The 19,853-nt window shown below is 37.9% G+C and overlaps 1 protein-coding gene across 1 annotated transcript in view; it reads left to right on the forward strand.

Moving 5' to 3' along the window:
- The window catches only part of rasef (RAS and EF-hand domain containing), a 64,749-nt gene that overhangs the window by 28,581 nt on the left and 16,315 nt on the right, over positions 1–19,853 (forward strand). Inside the window, exons 10-21 of the mRNA XM_058070267.1 lie at positions 556–624; positions 705–771; positions 944–1,029; positions 3,716–4,043; positions 5,709–5,915; positions 5,980–6,124; positions 7,759–7,840; positions 7,917–8,031; positions 8,207–8,314; positions 10,905–10,981; positions 12,542–14,491; positions 15,178–15,234. Of these exons, the coding sequence (XP_057926250.1) occupies positions 556–624; positions 705–771; positions 944–1,029; positions 3,716–4,043; positions 5,709–5,915; positions 5,980–6,124; positions 7,759–7,840; positions 7,917–8,031; positions 8,207–8,314; positions 10,905–10,981; positions 12,542–12,644 (1,387 nt within the window). The 3' untranslated portion in view covers positions 12,645–14,491; positions 15,178–15,234. The remainder of the gene's footprint in view (positions 1–555; positions 625–704; positions 772–943; positions 1,030–3,715; positions 4,044–5,708; positions 5,916–5,979; positions 6,125–7,758; positions 7,841–7,916; positions 8,032–8,206; positions 8,315–10,904; positions 10,982–12,541; positions 14,492–15,177; positions 15,235–19,853) is intronic.

Consider the following 19,853-nt stretch of genomic DNA (forward strand, 5'->3'; position numbering starts at 1 on the left):
GGTTGAACTACAAACCTAACTAGCTAGCTAGTTAGAAGCTAATTTGTATTGTTGTTTTTATAATATTCTTTTGTCTGACACATTTTTCCAAATATTTGGGTCTAATTTAAACTATATGACCTTAGCCATTTGGTGGTTAGCACATATAAAATATTTTTACGAGCCACATTTTGGGTAAAATTATATCCATTCTTAGCAAAATATTCTTTTGTCGGAACATTTTTCCAAATATTTGGGAATTAAATGAATTAAAACACAACCCAAACTTCTTTCCTCGGCGGACAGTTGAAATAGATGTATCCCAATGACGTCCATTGTAAGCTAGCTCAAATTAACTCATTTTCTCATGTCATAATGCACAGAAAAGAGAAGAAAATATGTGTGATTTTGAATGATGGGCAAAATTCCTGTGATACTGTATTGCTCAGAGTGCTGTATACGAATGACCCGCATAGAAATAGGCTGCAAAAGCAACCTTTAAAACAACTTTTCCACCATTTTGCATTTTAACTTATGCAGGATGTAGTGTTTTTTTAATTGTATTCGTACTTGCAGAGACGTGGAGCTCATGAAGCAGTTCTCAGACGAGCGAGACATCCTCGAGAGTCAGATTGAGCTGCTGCAGTAAGTCACACACACGAATACACGAATTCATTAGAGAGATAAGACACCAAAAATAATGTCACGTTTTTGTGTGCGGAAAGGACAGCCAACAGGAAACTCAACGACAGCAACGACGGCCTGAGAGCTGCACTGGAGCGTACCACTAAGGTAACGACTGCATACGATGACTTTGTTACCAGTGATGCATGGCAGAGAGTATCAATGGCGCCTCCGAATCCTGTATCGGGTTTACCAGATGACGACTGGAAATGAAACTCAGCAGTGTGCTTGGCTTTGTTTGCTAATCCAGTATGACATTTTAGGAATTTGTGTGTTACAGTCCAATACCAGCGGTTCATTGAATAACGCAAAGGACAGAAGCAGAAGTAAAAGCATCTGTTACACATCACCGTTCGCTATGGACAGGTAAGATTCAATGTACACGCCCACTTGAAAAATTGCAAGAATTTGCATTTTGAACTGTTGGATCTTAAGGAGGTTCTAAGTAGAGCTTCAAAAAGAAGCTAAAGAAGGAAAGAAATAAGGAAAGAATATTACAACGAAGCATCTAAGTGAAATAGGCTGTTATCAACTGATCAAAAGTTTAAAAGCCAAAACCTCAACCTTTAAAAGCCAAAATCTGAGCAAAATCTTAGCAAAAATCTGAGCAAAATCTTAGCAAAAATGTGGATTCAATGTCATTTTCTGTCATTTTTTGTTGGATATTCACATGATCATTCACATGATCTCTTGATGGTTGGATGCAATAACTTCTTCACAGATCCTTAGGGTTATAGATGATGAAAGTCAAGTACTGGGCTCCAAAAAATCCCATTGACAATCCGTTAAGACACGGGACCATCCTCAGCCTAAATGAAGGTTGAAAGAAGGAAATAATATGACAATGAAGCATCAAAAGTTTAAGACCGCAACCTTTAAAAGCCAAAATCTTAGCAAAATCTTAGCAAAATCTTAGCAAAATCTGAAATAGGCTGTTATCAGCTGATCAAAAGTTTAAAAGCCACAACCTCAACCTTTAAAAGCCAAAATCTTAGCAAAATCTTAGCAAAATCTTAGCAAAATCTTAGCAAAAATGTGGGTTCAATGTCAGTTTCTGTCATTTTCAGTGTAATTTTCTGTCGGGTGTTCACACTATCATGATCTCTTGATGGTTGGACACAATAACTTCTTCACAGATAAAATAGATAAATTAGTCAAGTACTAGACTCCAAAAAATCCCACTGAATAATGTGTTAAGACACGGGACCATCCTCAGCCTAAATGAAGGTTGAAAGAAGGAAAGAATATGACAATGAAGCATCAGAAGTTTAAGGCCGCAAACCTTTAAAAGCCAAAATCTTAACAAAATCTTAGCAAAAATGTGGATTCAATGTCATTTTCAGTGTCATTTTCTGTTGGATATTCACACTGTCATGATCTCTTGATGGTTGGACGCAATAACTTCTTCACAGATCCTGAGGGTTATAGATGAAAAAAGTCAAGTACTAGACTCCAAAAAATCCCACTGACAATCCGTTAAGACACGGGACCATCCTCAGCCTAAATGAAGGTTGAAAGAAGGAACGAATATGACAACGAAGCATCTAAGTGAAATCAGCTGTTATCAGCTGATCAAAAGTTTAAAAGCCACAACCTCAACCTTTAAAAGACAAAATCTTTGCAAAATCTTTGCAAAATCTTTGCAAGATCTTTGCAAAAATCTTTGCAAAATCTTAGCAAAAATGTGGATTCAATGTCAGTTTCTGTCATTTTCAGTGTCATTTTCTGTCGGGGATTCACACTGTCATGATCCCTTGATGGTTGGATGCAATAACTTCTTCACAGATCCTGAGGGTTATAGATGAAAAAAGTCAAGTACTATCCTCAGCCTAAATGAAGGTTGAAATAAGGAAAGAATATTAAAACGAAGCATCTAAGTGAAATAGGTTGTTATCAGCTAATCAAAAGTTTAAGACCGTAGCCTTTAAAAGCCAAAATCTTAGCAAAATCTTAGCAAAAATGTGGATTCAATGTCGTTTTCTGTCATTTTTTCTGTCTCACCTGAAATGAACCTCATTGCACATCACTGACTGTAACCCACATGGTGTCAACTTGTCACACTTGGAACCTGAGTTGATGCTTCCTAGTACCTGCTAGTACCCGCTAGTACCCACTAGTACCAGCTTTTGCCAATGAAAAAGCACAACAAGCGACCCCAGGAATGGTAATGGTAATGGTTTTATTTCATTTGAACATGCATCAGATTGCAATTGAATGCATCACATAATCAGTTCCCAGTTCCACATGTCCAAAAGGAGTAGGAAGAAGCAAAGCTTATTCAATCCTACCCCTCCATCTGGTACTTTTATAGTCAGTAACTGTTACATTTGTTCACTACCTGCTTTCCTAATATAGTTTAAGTTTTTTTTTTTTTGTTTTGGTTTTTTTGTCCGAAGTACGAGGTGATATGACCATACAATGACATAATGGGTACCATAGTAACCGTCAATATAGTAATATATTCCATAGTTTGATTCCACATACTTTTTAACGTAGTCCTAGCATAGAAGTGTTTCAAATGTACTTCTTCCCTGAGATCATATTTCTCCTCTCTTGTAGAGAAGTATCAGATGACATTTTTAGCTAATTGGTTATTTTTAGCCTTATACATTATTTTAGCTGTTTGAAGATGAACTATATCAGCAAGTTTAAGTATTTGTGATTTTAGAAATAAGAACTAAGTATGTTCTCTGTAGGCGGCATTATGAATTATCCTTACTGACCTTTTTTGCAGTACATTTAGCGAGTGAAGATTAGTTACTATGTAGTAGGAAAAAGCCGAAAGAAAAAGAAGAAGGGCTGAATTGTTGTTTTTTTGGTCTGGTGGGATACACGTCGGCCATGCATTTCTACTTTGTTGTGCTAGTAAGCCTTGGTGGAGGTCTGACTGGGTGTTGACTTTTTATTCTTGAAGTGCTTTCCCAGCAAAAGTCTTAATGTTTGCTCAAGTCAACTCGTCCAACCTGATGAACGTGTGGTTGGGGAAAAGAGCCCTCCAGCTACATGATCAGAGTGTCATTGTGGTTTTATCTACTTCTGTGACCTCTTTCAGGTTCTGCCAGCGCCCGGATGACTACGCTATGTTCTTCCGCCGGCCTAGCGGCGACTCCCTGGCGTTAGCGCTGTGCGACCCGGGACTGCAGAGGCGAAACAGCAGCGAGTGCGAGGAGGACAGTCTGCCCGAGATCTACATGGACAGCGGGCTGTCCACGCTGCGAGGCTCGCACGGAGGTTACGACTCTGAGCAGGAAGTCAAGTGCCTGGAAGAGGAGGAAGAAGAGGAGGAGGAGGAGAAGAAAGTGGAGGTGGAGGAGAGGGTGAAGGAGAAACAAGAGGAGCGCATCACTGACAGTCTGGTTGAAGAAACGTCTGACGCTGAGGTAAGATAGTTCAGTTCTTTTAGAATATATTTCACATTTCTTGGCTCTACTGTGGGCTGCACGGTGGTCGAGTGGTTAGCGTGCAGACCTCGCAGCTAAGGACGACATCCCCATCATGCTTGTTGGTAACAAATGTGACCTCAGCCAACTGTGTCCCCACCAGCTATGGGGGGAAGCTAGCTATGGTGATGATGATTATTATTATTCTACTCCTTACTGTATATTATATCACTGAGGTTTATTTAGACCACTTAATAGGATAAAATTATGCACGGTGGACAAGTGGTTAGCATGCAGACCTCACAGCTAAGGACGACATCCCCATCATGCTTGTTGATAACAAATGTGACCTCAGACAAGGAGCAGCCAACTGTGTCCCCACCAGCTATGAGGAGAAGCTAGCTATGGTGATGATTATTATTATTATTCTACTCCTTACTGTATATTATATCACTTTAATTAGACTACTTAATAGGATAAAATTATGCACGGTGGACGAGTGGTTAGCGTGCAGACCTCACAGCTAAGGACGACATCCCCACCAACTGTGTCCCCACCGGCTATGGGGAGAAGCTAGCTATGGTGATGATGATTATTATTATTCTACTCCTTACTGTATATTATATCACTGAGGTTTATTTAGACCACTTAATAGGATAAAATTATATGGCGGACAAGTGGTTAGCGTGCAGACCTCACCGCTAAGGACGACATCCCCATCATGCTCGTTGGTAACAAATATGACCTCAGACAAGGAGCATTATTCTACTCCTTACTGTACATTATATCACTTTAATTAGACTACTTAATAGGATAAAATTATGCACGGTGGTCGAGTGGTTAGCATGCAGACCTCACAGCTAAGGACGACATCCCCATCATGTTCGTTGGTAACAAATGTGACCTCAGACAAGGAGCAGCCAACTGTGTCCCCACCAGCTATGGGGAGAAGCTACCTCTGGTGATGATTATTATTATTATTCTACTCCTTACTGTATATTATATCACTGAGGTTTAATTAGACCACTTAATAGGATAAAATTATGCACGGTGGTCGAGTGGTTAGCGTGCAGACCTCACAGCTAAGGACGACATCCCCACCAACTGTGTCCCCACCAGCTATGGGGAGAAGCTAGCTATGTTGATGATTATTATTATTATTATTCTACTCCTTACTGTATATTATATCACTTTAATTAGACTGCTTAATAGGATAAAATTATGCACGGTGGGCGAGTGGTTAGCGCGCAGACGTCACAGCTAGGAGACCAGGGTTCAATTCCACTCTCGGCCATCTCTGTGTGGAGTTTGCATGTTCTCCCCGTGCATGCGTGGGTTTTCTCCGGGTACTCCGGTTTCCAAAACATGCTAGGTTAATTAGCGACTCCAAATTGTCCATAGGTATGAATGTGAGTGTGAATGGTTGTTTGTCTATATGTGTCCTGTGATTGGCTGGCCACCAGTCCAGGGTGTACCCCGCCTCTTGCCCGAATAGAGATGGGATAGGCTCCAGCAACCCCCCCCCCCCCCGTGACCCTCGTGAGGATAATGGCTCTACTGTTTAATTAAAGCTGATTTACAAGCAAAACCAAAAAGAATAATTGCTGCCCTCTGGTGGTGAAACATAGAAATAAGATGAGTGATTGTGCAATCATTTGCATCCAGCCGCCAGAACCGCAGGATGGCGAGTCAGCATTCGGCTCAGACAGCAGCTCCGTTTTGGACTGGAAGCCATCTGAAGCCGTCCCCGCACCCGTGGCCCTCTCCACACCCATGGCCCCACACACACCTGTAGCCCCGCCCACACCTGTGGCCCCATCCCCACCTGTGGCCTCACCCACCCGGAAAGCCATCAGTGCCATCAGCGTGAAGGTGAGACAGAAGCAACACAAAAATGAGAGAATGGACGTTCCAAAAATTGTGTTGTCGTCTCCAGAGTGAGGACAAGAGCGACCTTGCCTACATGGCCTCCGAGAAAACGTACAGGATCGTCCTGGCTGGAGACGCCGCCGTGGGAAAGTCCAGTTTCTTGCTCCGTCTCTGCAAAAACGAATTTAAGCTCAACTCCAACGCAACCCTGGGTGAGTTTAAGCTACTTGCCCTTGAGCCCTTGAGCAAGAATAGCAATTGTTTCGTACTGTTGCTTTAAATCAGGGGTCTCAAACAAGAAAAGCGCTGATAAAACATTCCACTGTTCTCAAATATCTTTTTATTATTTATTTATTTATACTTTTTATTTTTCTACACAAAATAAGATGAAAAATAAATAAACAAATCAAGAATAAAGAAAATCAATCAATCAGTAATAAATAAATAAATATAATAATAATAATAATAATAATAATAAAACGGCAAATAATTAAAAATTAAGAAACCACATATAGTTGGTGGTTAGACAAATTATTTTTTTCAAATTAAAATGAACAAAGCATTATTAGAGCCCTGTAGACATGACAAAACACGACTATAGTCACATTTATACTCTTTTTATTTACAACATATTGCGCAACTGCAGGGTCTTGAGACACATGCTAACTCGCAAACTAGAGAGCTAGCGACCTAAACGGTAGCCTTCAAGTTATTTCCTTTAAACTTAAAAAGCCAAAAACTTACCACTTCCACACGGATAGGGAGGATAACTATTAACAGTTATTTAACCTTTAACATGAACATTAATCAAATGTAATAATTTTTTATGGGTACATGATACCATACGGCAGGGGTCTCAAACACGCGGCCCGCGGGCCAAATGTGGCCCGCAGGACACTAGTTTGAGGCCCCCCGCCTTGATATGAAAGTTTAATGTTAGTGCGGCCCACGCAAGTTTGATATGGATGCTGTATGGTATCATGTACCCAGAAAAAATTATTACGTTCGATTAATGTTCATGTTAAAGGTTAAATAACTGTTAATAGTTATCCTCCCTATCCGTGTGGAAGTGGTAAGTTTTTGGCTATTTAAGTTTAAAGGAAATAACTTGAAGGCGACCGTTTAGGTCGCTAGCTCTCTAGTTTGCGAGTTAGCATGTGTCTCAAGACCCTGCAGTTGCGCAATATGTTGTAAATAAAAAGAGTATAAATGTGACTATAGTCGTGTTTTGTCATGTCTACAGGGCTCTAATAATGCTTTGTTCATTTTAATCTGAAAAAAATAATTTGTCTACCCACCAACTATATGTGGTTTCTTAAGTTTTTATTATTTGCCGTTTTATTATTATTATTATATTTATTTATTACTGATTGATTTTCTTTGTTCTTGCTTTGTTTATTTATTTTTCATCTTATTTTGTGCAGAAAAATAAAAATTAAGATATTTGAGAACAGTGGAATGTTTTATCAGCGCTTTTATTGTAGAAAATCGGAACCAAAGCAAAGTTTTTTCATTTTTCTATTTTTAATAAATGCATTTTTTTCATTTCAAACTTTCATATCAAGGCGGGGGCCTCCAACTAGTGTCCCGCGTGTTTGAGACCCCTGCTTTAAAGTATTTAACTGTCATACCTGTGTAAAACTAAGTTACACAACCATTGTTAATAGTCATTTTTTTATTTTTTTTATTTTTCTGTTTTTAATAAATGTGTTTTTTTTTTTTTTTTTAAACCTGATGTGGCCCAGTCTCACCCAGACCCTAGCTCCAGTGGCCCCCCAAGTAAATTGAGTTTGAGACCCCTGCTTTAAGTGTTTTACAGTAAATATACATTGTCATATGTGTCCAGGTGTTGATTTCCAAATGAAGACGCTTGTAGTGGACGGAGAGCCCACTCTGTTACAAATTTGGGACACCGCCGGACAGGAGAGGTGCGTGAGTGGACAAATGGTGGTCCTCGAGTTTATTTGTGAACAAAAATCATCCTTATCCGTGACCTCTGTTCAGATTTCGTAGCATCGCCAAGTCTTATTTCCGCCGAGCGCACGGGGTGCTGCTTCTGTATGACGTCACATGCGAGAAGACCTTCCTGAATGTGAGGGAATGGGTGGACATGATTGAGGTAAAGATCGATGGTCAATGAGGAGGAGGAGGAGAAATGTATCGGTTTACATCCTAATGTTTTTTTTTGTCTTTTTACACAAGCAGCAGATACTGTATGTAATATGTAAGTGTTGTTGTGTAGTATTTTTGTTCTTGCTTTTCGTGTTTTACGTCATATTCCGTGTGTACAACAGGACATCTCTCAGGACGACATTCCCATCATGCTGGTTGGTAACAAATGTGACCTCAGACAAGGAGCAGCCAACTGTGTCCCCACCAGCTATGGGGAGAAGCTAGCTATGGTGATGATTATTATTATTATTCTACTCCTTACTGTATATTATATCACTGAGGTTTTATTAGACCACTTAATAGGATACAATTATGCACGGTGGTCGAGTGGTTAGTGTGCAGACCTCACAGCTAAGGACGACATCCACACCAACTGTGTCCCCACCAGCTATGGGGAGAAGCTAGCTATGGTGATGATTATTATTATTATTTTACTCCTTACTGTATATTATATCACTTTAATTAGACTACTTAATAGGATAAAATTATGCACGGTGGTCGAGTGGTTAGCGCGCAGACCTCACAGCTAGGGGACCCGAGTTCAATTGTGTGGAGTTTGCATGTTCCGGGTACTCCGGTTTCCTCCCTACATTCCAAAACATGCTAGGTTAATTAGCGGTTAATTACCGCTTATCCTCACGAGGGTTGCGGGGGTGCTGGAGCTAATCCCAGCTGTCTTCGGGTGAGAGGCGGGGTACACCCTGGACTGGTCGCCAGCCAATCACAGGGCACATATAGACAAACAACCATTCACACTCACATTCATACCTATGGACAATTTGGAGTCGCTAATTAACCTAGCATGTTTTTGGAATGTGGGAGGAAACCGGAGTACCCGGAGAAAACCCATGCATGCACGAGGAGAACATGCAAACTCCACACAGAGATGCCCGAGGGTGGAATTGAACCCTGGTTTCCTAGCTGTGAGGTCTGCGCGCTAACCACAAGACCACCGTGCCGCCTAGCTATGGTGATGATTATTATTATTATTCTACTCCTTACTGTATATTATATCACTGAGGTTTAATTAGACCACTTAATAGGATAAAATTATGCACAGTGGTCGAGTGGTTAGCGCGCAGACCTCACAGCTAGGGGACCCGAGTTCAATCCCACCCTCGGTGTGGGTTTTTTCCGGGTATTCCGGTTTCCTCCCACATTCCAAAAACATGCTAGGTTAATTGGCGACTCCAAATTGTCCATAGGTATGAATGTGAGTGTGAATGGTTGTTTGTCTATATGTGCCCTGTGATTGGCTGGCGACCAGTCCAGGGTGTACCCCGCCTCTCACCCGAAGACAGCTGGGATAGGCTCCAGCACCCCCGTGACCCTCGTGAGGAAAAAGCGGTAGAAAATGAATGAATGAATGAATATCATTGTGTGTATTTTCTCCACTTTTATTGCCTAAAAAAGTAATAATTAAAGTAATAAAGGTGTACTATTATAAGAAATCACACACTTCACACATTTATTCGAAAATAGCTTAATTTTAAGAGAAAAAATATTTATGACAAAAATGTGATCTGTTAAATTGTATGAAAAAAATATATTTTTTCCAGTTATTATGATTTAAAAAGCCATGCATTTATTGAAAAAAATATTCATTTCATGAGAAAAAAAAGGGAGAAAAATCTTTAGTCTTACATATTAAAAGAAAAAAAATCATACTTTTAGGAGTGCTGTCATAATATTATGAGAAAATGTTTTAAATTTGATGGGAAAAAATTGTAGTTTTATGACAAAAATGTTTCTTACAAAGCAGTTTTGTTTGGAAAAAAATATGAATTTCTGAAACAAAACTCTCCTTCAGTTAAAAAATGAGAAAAAAAGTAATAAAGTTGTAATATTACAATTTAAAAAAGTCCAGTTATTATGATTTAAAAAGTCATGCATTTATTGAAAAAAATATTCATTTAATGAGAAAAAAGGGAGAAAAATCTTTAGTCATACATATTAAAAGAAAAAAAAATCATACTTTTAGGAGTGCTGTCATAATATTATGAGAAAATGTTTTAAATTTGAGGGGGAAATATTGTAGTTTTATGACAAAAAGCAGTTTTGTTTTGAAAAAAAAAATGAATTTCTGAAACAAAGCTCTCCTTCAGTTAAAAAATGAGAAAAAAAGTAATAAAGTTGTAATATTACAATTTAAAAAATCCAGTTATTATGATTTAAAAAGTCATGCATTTATTGAAAAAGATATTCATTTAATGAGTAAAAAGGGAGAAAAATCTTTAGTCATACATATTAAAAGAAAAAAAATAATACTTTTAGGAGTGCTGTCATAATATTATGAGAAAATGTTTTAAATTTGAGGGGGAAAATTGTAGTTTTATGACAAAAAGCAGTTTTGTTTGGGAAAAAAATATTAATTTCTGAAACAAAACTCTCCTTCAGTTAAAAAATGAGAAAAAAAAGTAATAAAGTTGTAATATTACAATAAAAAAAATCCATGTGAGTGAATGAAATAATAATAATATCACCTTTCTAGCTAAATACTCTAAAGCTTTTGGTGAACTGGTAAGAATAAACAATATATCAAGGCTGTAAGTACAGTATAAATAAATATAAAAGTAAATATCACAGCCAAATATTTTGTGGAAATCATTTAAAACGAAAGTATGCAGCAGCATTAGCATGTTAACATTTTCACAGTGAGCTTTATTTACCAACTTTCCAGGTATGACATGTCTTATCACAAACTTATGTAAGAGTACCACATGACCTCAGTAGCTGTTGTTTACTTTGTCGCAGACCAAACTATGAGCTCCCGTGGGTGTAAAACTGTACTGTAAAGTTATTTTGTGTTTACTCCAACAGACGTACAACACTCTGTTCTGTGAAACCAGTGCCAAAGATGGCTCCAACATCCTGGAAGCTGTGCTGCATCTTGCCAGGTAAGAAAATAGAACCACATTCTTTAAAATAAAATAAAAAGGCTTCAGAACCATAAAAGATTACAAATAATTTGCTGCACTCTGGTGTTCATATGTAGAAATAAATATTATGGTAATGGTTTAATTTAATTTGAACATGCATCAGATTACAATTGAATGCATCACATAATCAGTTCCCAGTTCCACATGTCCAAAAGGAGTAGGAAGAAGCAAAGCTTATTAAATCCTACCCCTCCATCTGGTACTTTTACAATCAGTAACTGTTGTATTTGTTCACTTCCTGCTTTCCTAATATAGTTTAAGGTTTTTTTGTTTTGTTTTGTTTTGTTTTGTCCGAAGTACAAGGTGATATGACCATACGATGACCTAATTTTTAATTTTTGATTTTTGATTTTAAATTTTTAATTTTTAATTTTTAATTTTTAATTTTTAATTTTTAATTTTTAATTTTTAATTTTTAATTTTTAATTTTTAATTTTTAATTTTTAATTTTTAATTTTTAATTTTTAATTTTTAATTTTTAATTTTTAATTTATTTATTGTATTTTATTTTATTTTATTTTATTTTATTTTATTTATTTTTTTATTTTTTATTTTTTATTTTTTTATTTTTTTGTCACGTACCAAAGTACAAGGTGATATGACCATCCAATGACATAATGGGTACCATAGTACCCATTGGCTCATCGTTGTGCATTGTTTGAGGGTCTTACTCAATCCATTCCATAGTTTGATTCCACATACTGAAATGCTATGGCAAAGCTTATTAAATCCTACCCCTACATCTGGTGCTTTTACAATCAGTAACTGTTATATTTGTTCACTTCCTGCTTTCCTAATTAATTTTTAATTTTTAATTTTTAATTTTTAATTTTTAATTTTTAATTTTTAATTTTTAAATTTTAATTTTTAATTTTTAATTTTTAATTTTTAATTTTTTATTTTTTATTTTTTATTTTTTATTTTTTATTTTTTATTTTTTATTTTTTATTTTTCATTTTTCATTTTTCATTTTTCATTTTGTCAAGGTGATATGACCATCCAATGACATAATGGGTACCATAGTACCCATTGGCTCATCGTTGTGCATTGTTTGAGGGTCTTACTCAATCCATTCCATAGTTTGATTCCACATACTGAAATGCTATGGCAAAGCTTATTAAATCCCACCCCTACATCTGGTACTTTTACAATCAGTAACTGTTATATTTGTTCACTTCCTGCTTTCCTAATTTATTTTTTATTTTTTATTTTTTATTTTTTATTTTTTATTTTTTATTTTTTATTTTTTATTTTTTATTTTTTATTTTTTATTTTTTATTTTTTATTTTTTATTTTTTATTTTTTATTTTTTATTTTTTATTTTGTACCAAAGTACAAGGTGATTTGACCATCCAATGACATAATGGGTACCATAGTACCCATTGGCTCATCGTTGTGCATTGTTTGAGGGTCTTACTCAATACATTCCATAGTTCGATTCCACATACTGAAATGCTATGGCTTTTTAACGTAGTCCTAGCATATAAGTGTATATAATATTATCATTTTCTCTTACAGGGAGGTGACAAAACACTCCACGTTTGACGAAAAGTGTCACTATCGGTCACTGCCAGATTTGGATGCTCCCAGGAAAAAACCCAACTTTTCCTGCTGCAACTAATCGACTCGTCATGCCTGGGTTTTTATTGTTTCCCCCGTGAGGAACAACGGGAGCTGAAATAAGACAAAATAAGAACAGCGGGACTTCAGCAAAATGAACAAAGATTTGCACAGGAGAGCGGAGAACTTGTCTTGCTTATATGTCCGATCATTTCTGGAACTTTGCGTATTTGAAGAAATGTTTAAGTACTCGTAATGAGTTCATTTTATAAAAACCACACCAGGAGGTTGCCTACTGCCATAGCTGTTCATGTTGTTTTTAGACCCTCGGGGTTATTTGCTTTTGTAGCCGACACCCAATTCAATGTAGGCGTTAATAGGAGCGAAGGATGTAAACATGTTAAAGAAAAAAACAGCACTTTGAACTCTTTTTTGTGCATTATAAAGATATAAAAATAGATAAAAAAAAGACAGCTCATTACTGCACATAATGGGACACACCCATGCCACCTACAAAGACAGCAATTAAAGCACCTTCAAAAACCTCTAATAAGTTTTTATGGTTTTATATACATGCTGTAAACTTGTAGTAATGGGTACTTTCATGCTAATATGTATTACAGTATTTTGCCATATTTTGGTTCTTTTAAGTATTATCAGAGCGGTAGGAAAAAGTGTTTGATTTCTTGATTTATTTGGATGTTTGTGGCGGCACGGCGGTCATGTGGTTAGCGTGCAGACCTCACAGCTAGGAGACCAGGGTTCAATTCCACCCTCGGCTATCTCTGTGTGGAGTTTGCATGTTCTCCCATGTGCATGTGTGGGTTTTCTCCGGGTACTCCGGTTTCCTCCCACATTCCAAAAAAAAAACATGCTAGGTATGATAAATGAGCTGCATTGTGTTGTTTTGCGGAAAGAGCAATAATGGCTGTTTTGGTGTTTGATTCCGGCCAATATTACTCCAAAAATATTGAAATACAAGTTATATGTAGTATTCCGCTCACCAGGCGTCAGTAATGTTAGACTAAGAATTACATTCTTACATTTCTAGACATTATTACTTTCACAATGCATGTGGTCAAGATCCAGTCTCCTCCCATTCTGTGTGGAAGTGGTACGTTTTCACCTTTGTGCTTTGTCCTTCTTCCGCCCCCTCGGTTTGCAACCCTTTCTTAAGTTTAGCATAAATTAAGTAGAATCTAATGAGTTAGCACGGTAGCAAGTTATGCTAAAGTTAAAGCAGCGGCTGTCTCTTGTATCCCTGCAGTGATCCCATAGCCCGAGCTTAAGAGTTGCGCAAATATAGTGTATTCAAAGAATAATAAAAGTGGAAAGATGACTATAGGGGTGTTATATAATGTCTACAGGGCTCTAATAAAATTTAAACATATTTAGAAATTGGGCTGCACGGCGGACGAGTGGTTAGCGCACAGACTTCACCGCTAGGAGACCAGAGTTCAATTCCACCCTCGGCCATCTCTGTGTGGGATAGGCTCCAGCACCCCCACGACCCTCGTGAGGAAAAAGCGGTAGAAAATGAATGAATGAATGAACAAAAAAACACTCCAAAACATGCCAAATAGTGTTCCGTTTACATAACACTCATATATTAATCAAGCTACAGCAATATTTTTATCAACAGCTAACTAAAGGACTAACATGGTGCCTCGCTAATGTAAAGATGTGAAAAAAAAACCCAAAAAAACAAAAGATGTTTTCATATAATCTTCCTATAATTGTTGGTTGAAAGTAGAGCACTTTCGCTGATTGGTGCTGTTGCACAGTGTTGCCACAGGGGGGCGTTGCGGCTCGGTTGTTGGGAAGGCCACACACAGCGGTGAAGAAGAAATCAATAAACTGCTGTGTTGGAGAGACGACCAACTGTTCCCACTCTTTCATGTGTTTCAGGTTGGTGAAAAAGAAGTGTTTTTAAGTACACCACGATATATAGTATAGTCATATAGAATGACTTTTGATACCTCTGTAATGTATATTAGTAGTTTATGTGAGAAATAAAGTCTGTGTATATTCGCTAATGCTAACAGGCCTAGCTGTGAGAACCGAAGCCTGGCTGCCTTTAGCATCCATTTTAGGTGCAAGTGAATTAGATGGGTGAAGAAACAAAATGGATGTATGTTTCAATGTATATTTTTCTTATATATATATTATCTTGATATGGCTATTTCCTGTTTAAGTAGCAAATCGTGCTTGAATGGCTCAATGGTTGTAGTTAATATATATAAGCGTATAAGAATAAAATAAACTGCTGTGTTGGAGAGACGAACAAATGTTGCCGCTCTTTCATGTGTTTCAGGTTGGTGAAAAAGAAGTGTTTTTAAGTACACCACGATATATAGTATAGTCATATAGAATGACTTTTGATGCCTTTGTAATGTATATTAGTTGTTTATGTGAGAAAAGAAAGTCTGTATATATACATATGTATATTCGCTAATGCTAACAGGCCTAGCTCTGAGAACCGAAGCCTGGCCGCCTTTAGCATCCATTTTAGGTGCAAGTGAATTAGATGGGTTAAGAAACAAAATGGATGTATGTTTCAATGTATATTTTTCTTTTCTCCTTTTTTACCTGAGGACTGGAGCACACGTCTTGTGCCCGAAGACACAGCCATCCCAAGTAGAGCGGCCATTGTAAGTGTTGTTGCTGCAGTAATTGTTGACAAAACTAACAAGTATGTGTATCATAAGTTTCGATAGTGTTTTAAATAATCAAAATTGGATGTCAGCATGTATATCAAACCATAAAACATTGTTAGAGGGTTTGTTTAGGGGGCTTCATAGTGGAAATAGGTTTATCCAAATGGCGTGCATTGTTAGCTAGCTCATATTAACTTGTTTTCTTGCGTTATTATGCGCAGAAAAGGGAAAGAAATATGTATGTTCATGTTTCACATAGGGGCGGCACGGCAGTCGAGTGATTAGCGCACAGACCTCACAGCTAGGAGGACCAGGGTTCGATTCCACCCTTGGCCATCTCTGTGTGGAGTTTGCATGTTCTCCCCGTGCATGCGTGGGTTTTCTCCGGGTACTCCGGTTTCCTCCCACATTCCAAAAACATGTATGAACGTATAAATGTGAGTGTGAATGGTTGTTTGTCTATATGTGCCCTGTGATTGGCTGGCCACCAGTCCAGGGTGTACCCCACATCTCACCCGAAGACAGCTGGGATAGGCTCCAGCAATTTAGAAATTGATTGTAAACCAATGAAATATGAAATTATTGTGCAAATAAATCAAGCAAACATTTTCTGAAATTAAATTAATTTTTCTCTGCCGTTTGTCCTCACTTGGGTCGCAAGTAAGCTGGAGCCTATCCCAGCTGAATTTGGGCGAGAGGCGGGGTACACCCTGTCCATCGCAGGGCACATATAGACAGATAATCATTCACATTCATATTCATACGTATGGACAATTCTACAAAAACAAGCTGCAGGCCACAAATGGCCCTCAAACCACACTTTGGTCACCACTTAATTGGCGACTCCAAATTGTCCATAGGTGTGAGTGTGAAAGGTTGTTTGGGATTGGCTGGCCACCAGTCCAGGGTGTACCCCGCCTCTCGCCTGAAGACAGCTGGGATAGGCTCCAGCACCCTTCGCGACCCTTGTGAGGAAAAAAACAGTAGAAAATGAATGAATGAATGTTTCACTGAGGACTGTGAATGATGGGCAAAATTCCCCAAAAAGTGCAGTTCCCCTTTAAGAAGCCAAAAATGTACCACTTCCACACAGATCGTGAGGATGACTTTTTTTTCACACTATTTCCAAGTTGTCACTGGGTCAGATTTTTAAAACATGTTCTCCAGAAAGTAGTTAGGACCATTCTGATACCTCTTGCAAGGTAACCTCTGGGGTTGGTAGCATTTGGAATCCCTGAAAGTAGTTTGGGATAGCTCTGAATGGTTCCCTGTGACATCACAGGAAGCCAGATTACCCAATATGGGCGTGCCAGGGTACGCCTGCCATCCTCGTTACTCTGCTGCACTGTTTTGTGGAAGATTTCATTGTGTTAGCATTGTTTATTTGGTGTACGTTTTTTTTTTATTTTGCATGAATGCAAATGACAATCTCACCGATATCTGCTTATGACAAATTGTGCCCGACAATGACTAAAAATAAATGCAATATAATAATAATTTTAATAGCATAGAGTTTAAATATTTTTAACATGCAATTTTTTTAAGTTGTAATATTAGAAATAAACAAAACAAAATAAAATTGTAATAAAAAAAAATAGGTTGGAGGAAAAAGTTGTAATATTATGAGCTTAAAGTCATAATAATTTTGGGGGGGAAAAATTACAATTACTAGTTGAAATAATTGGGATATTTAAAAAGAGAAATGTAACATGATGAGGAAAAATAATGTAATCGTTGTAGCATATTTAAAAAAAATATATATATATATATATATATATATATATGCAGGTTATCGTATAAGAGTCCACATCTCAATAGAAAAGGGCATGAGCATAATAAGGAGCATAATAGGTCTCCTTTAACAATTAGGGTTAGGCTTTGTGTCAGGCCTAGGCTTGGAGGTTTGATTCACGCTAGGCTTGGGGCAAGGACTAGGATTGAGATGACTGTTAGGGTTTTGGTCAGAGACACCAGGCTTCGGCATGCAAAACGTCTTCATTTACTCCGCTGTCTTCCCTTCGGTTGTCTCTATTAAAAAGACAAACAAATAAACGACATTGTTTCTCCTTGGCTGCTCTTGAGTTAGCATCGCTGTCTGTTTGAATAATGACAACATATGTTTGCCACCAGGGTCTTCATGATGTGTGTGTGTGGGATATGAATGTGTGTGTTCTTGGCACGGGTCCATGTCTCCTCCCACCATCTGTTGACAATGTCATGTGTTCGATGAGGCGAGGCCGTTCATTTGTCAGACAACAGGTTGGGGCGTCTTGGGGGTAGAATAATGGCGATGGGGGAATAATTAGATAAAGGGGACGGTCCAAGAAAGGTTAATGACAGTAATGAATATATTAAGGTGGATGGGGTTGGATAAGGGGGGCGTCCTGCACAGTACCACAAAGACCACAAACCATTTGCCCCCCCCCACCCCCACGCAAGGCACCCAAACAACAGATGACGACATCAGACATCAAATGTCACAACAACCGCAAATAAAGACGGATGCAGTCTAAATGAATAATGGATGCTGCGGTTATTAATTAAAGGAAAACACCACACACCCACACACACACACACACACTCTACGCCGAGGTCACTAATGACAAGGGGAGTTGGGTGTCGCCATCTGGAAAGGTCAAAGGTCAATATATATGACCAGTAGCCCATCCAAAGACATCTGTGATGTCCAAGCACCGCATGCAATACTTCTCATGAAAGCTAGAGGGCAGCATCCCCCACTGTCTGTACAATAAATATGCAGGCACTGTACAGTATATACTTTCAATGGGCTGCAAGGTGGACCAGTGGTTATCGCGCAGACCTCACAGCTAGGAGACTCGAGTTCAATTCCACCCTCGGCCATCTCTGTGTGGAGTTTGCATGTTCTCCCCGTGCATGCGTGGGTTTTCTCCGGGTACTCCGGTTTCCTCCCACATTCCAAAAACATGCTAGGTTAATTGGCGACTCCAAATTGTCCATAGGTAAGAATGTGAGTGTGAATGGTTGTTTGTCTATATGTGCCCTGTGATTGGCTGGCCACCAGTCTAGGGTGTACCCCGCCTCTCGCCCCAAGACAGCTGGGATAGGCTCCAGCACCCCTGTGACTCTCATGAGGATAGGCGGTAGAAAATGAATGAATGAATTTGCACGAGAGCACCAAACAAAAAAAATATTTTTTACAAAATATTGACGATTGACAAAAATGTGATATGTGAAATTTTATGGGAAAAAAATCAGTATTTTTCCAGTTATTATGATTTAAAAAGTCATTCATTTATTGAACAAGAAATTAAAATAAATATTTAATAATAATATTTAATAAAATATTAAAAGAGAAAAAATCATATTTTTCAGAGTGCTATAATTTTATGAGAAAATGTTATGGTGGATAGTGGATAATTGTGTATTTAGAAAAAAATGTCCTGATAATTCTCTAAAAATATATACCGTATTTTCTGGACTATAAGTCGCTCCAAAGTATAAGTCGCACAAGTCCAAAAATGCATAATTAGGTCGAAAAAAAACATACATAAGTCGCGCTGGAGTATAAGTCGCATTTTTTTCGGGTAATTTATTTTAACTATTTGACCAAAGCAGACATTACGTCATCTTGGAAGATAAGTTCTAACATTAATAAAAGAATGGAGAACAGATATAAGATGTAAGATATGCTAACACAATGCTTAGTCGGCTACACAAAAAATAAACATGAACAGAAAAGGTGTCCAGTGTTTATGTAACAAACAGTTTTTTCATTTATAAGTCGCTCTGGAGTATAAGTCGCAGGAACAGCCAACCTATGAAAAAAAGTGCGTCTTATTGTCCGGAAAATACGGTATATACATTTAATTTTAGTCTTGAAAAATGACATTTTTGTTGTTGTGATGCACAATTAATACAAACAGCCAATTAATACAAACATTTAATGATATTCTGCTCTCTCAATACGATAAGTTCAATAAATCTGTAACGTTTATAGTCACGATTATTTACAGACAGTTTGTGCACACTAAAAGACACCGAGAATCACGCACACGCTTTAGTTTGATGGCGGCCATGTTTTTCAACCCATCTATCTCAAATCTTGTGTGTACTCAATTTCATGGTGATTCGGCAAAGCATTGTGAAGTTATAGTGGGTGTTCTGTCGAGGCGGGGTTGAGCTGTGTGAGACATTTCAAGTCAATCTGACTTTAATAACAGCGCCAATATCGAATAGTGCGTGTGTCGGAAAGGTAATAGCACAGGCGACGTAGCGGGTATGTTTGTTTTGGCAAAATGTTCAAACTTTTGTGTGCAAGGATTCAGTAGTTAACGATACACAAACAAATACTATAAAGTAATGAAATGTACTATACGTTGGTTTACATGAGAGAAATTCATGCTGCAAAATTACGAGCATTTAGTTCCCGAAAAAAAATCCTGGTCTCCACAATTCCATAGCACAGTAACACACACACACACATAAACACACACCATCGCTACTCTCCTTCTTGCTTGGCATCCCTGTTTTTTTTTTCTATACTCAATTGCACCAAATGATAAACATTGGATGCAAGTACACGTAAACAAGGGTGTGTACGTGCACACACACACACTTAACAAGTGATTAAC

Source organism: Doryrhamphus excisus, chromosome 4, assembly GCF_030265055.1.
Source record: "Doryrhamphus excisus isolate RoL2022-K1 chromosome 4, RoL_Dexc_1.0, whole genome shotgun sequence".
In the NCBI taxonomy this organism is placed as follows: domain Eukaryota; kingdom Metazoa; phylum Chordata; class Actinopteri; order Syngnathiformes; family Syngnathidae; genus Doryrhamphus; species Doryrhamphus excisus.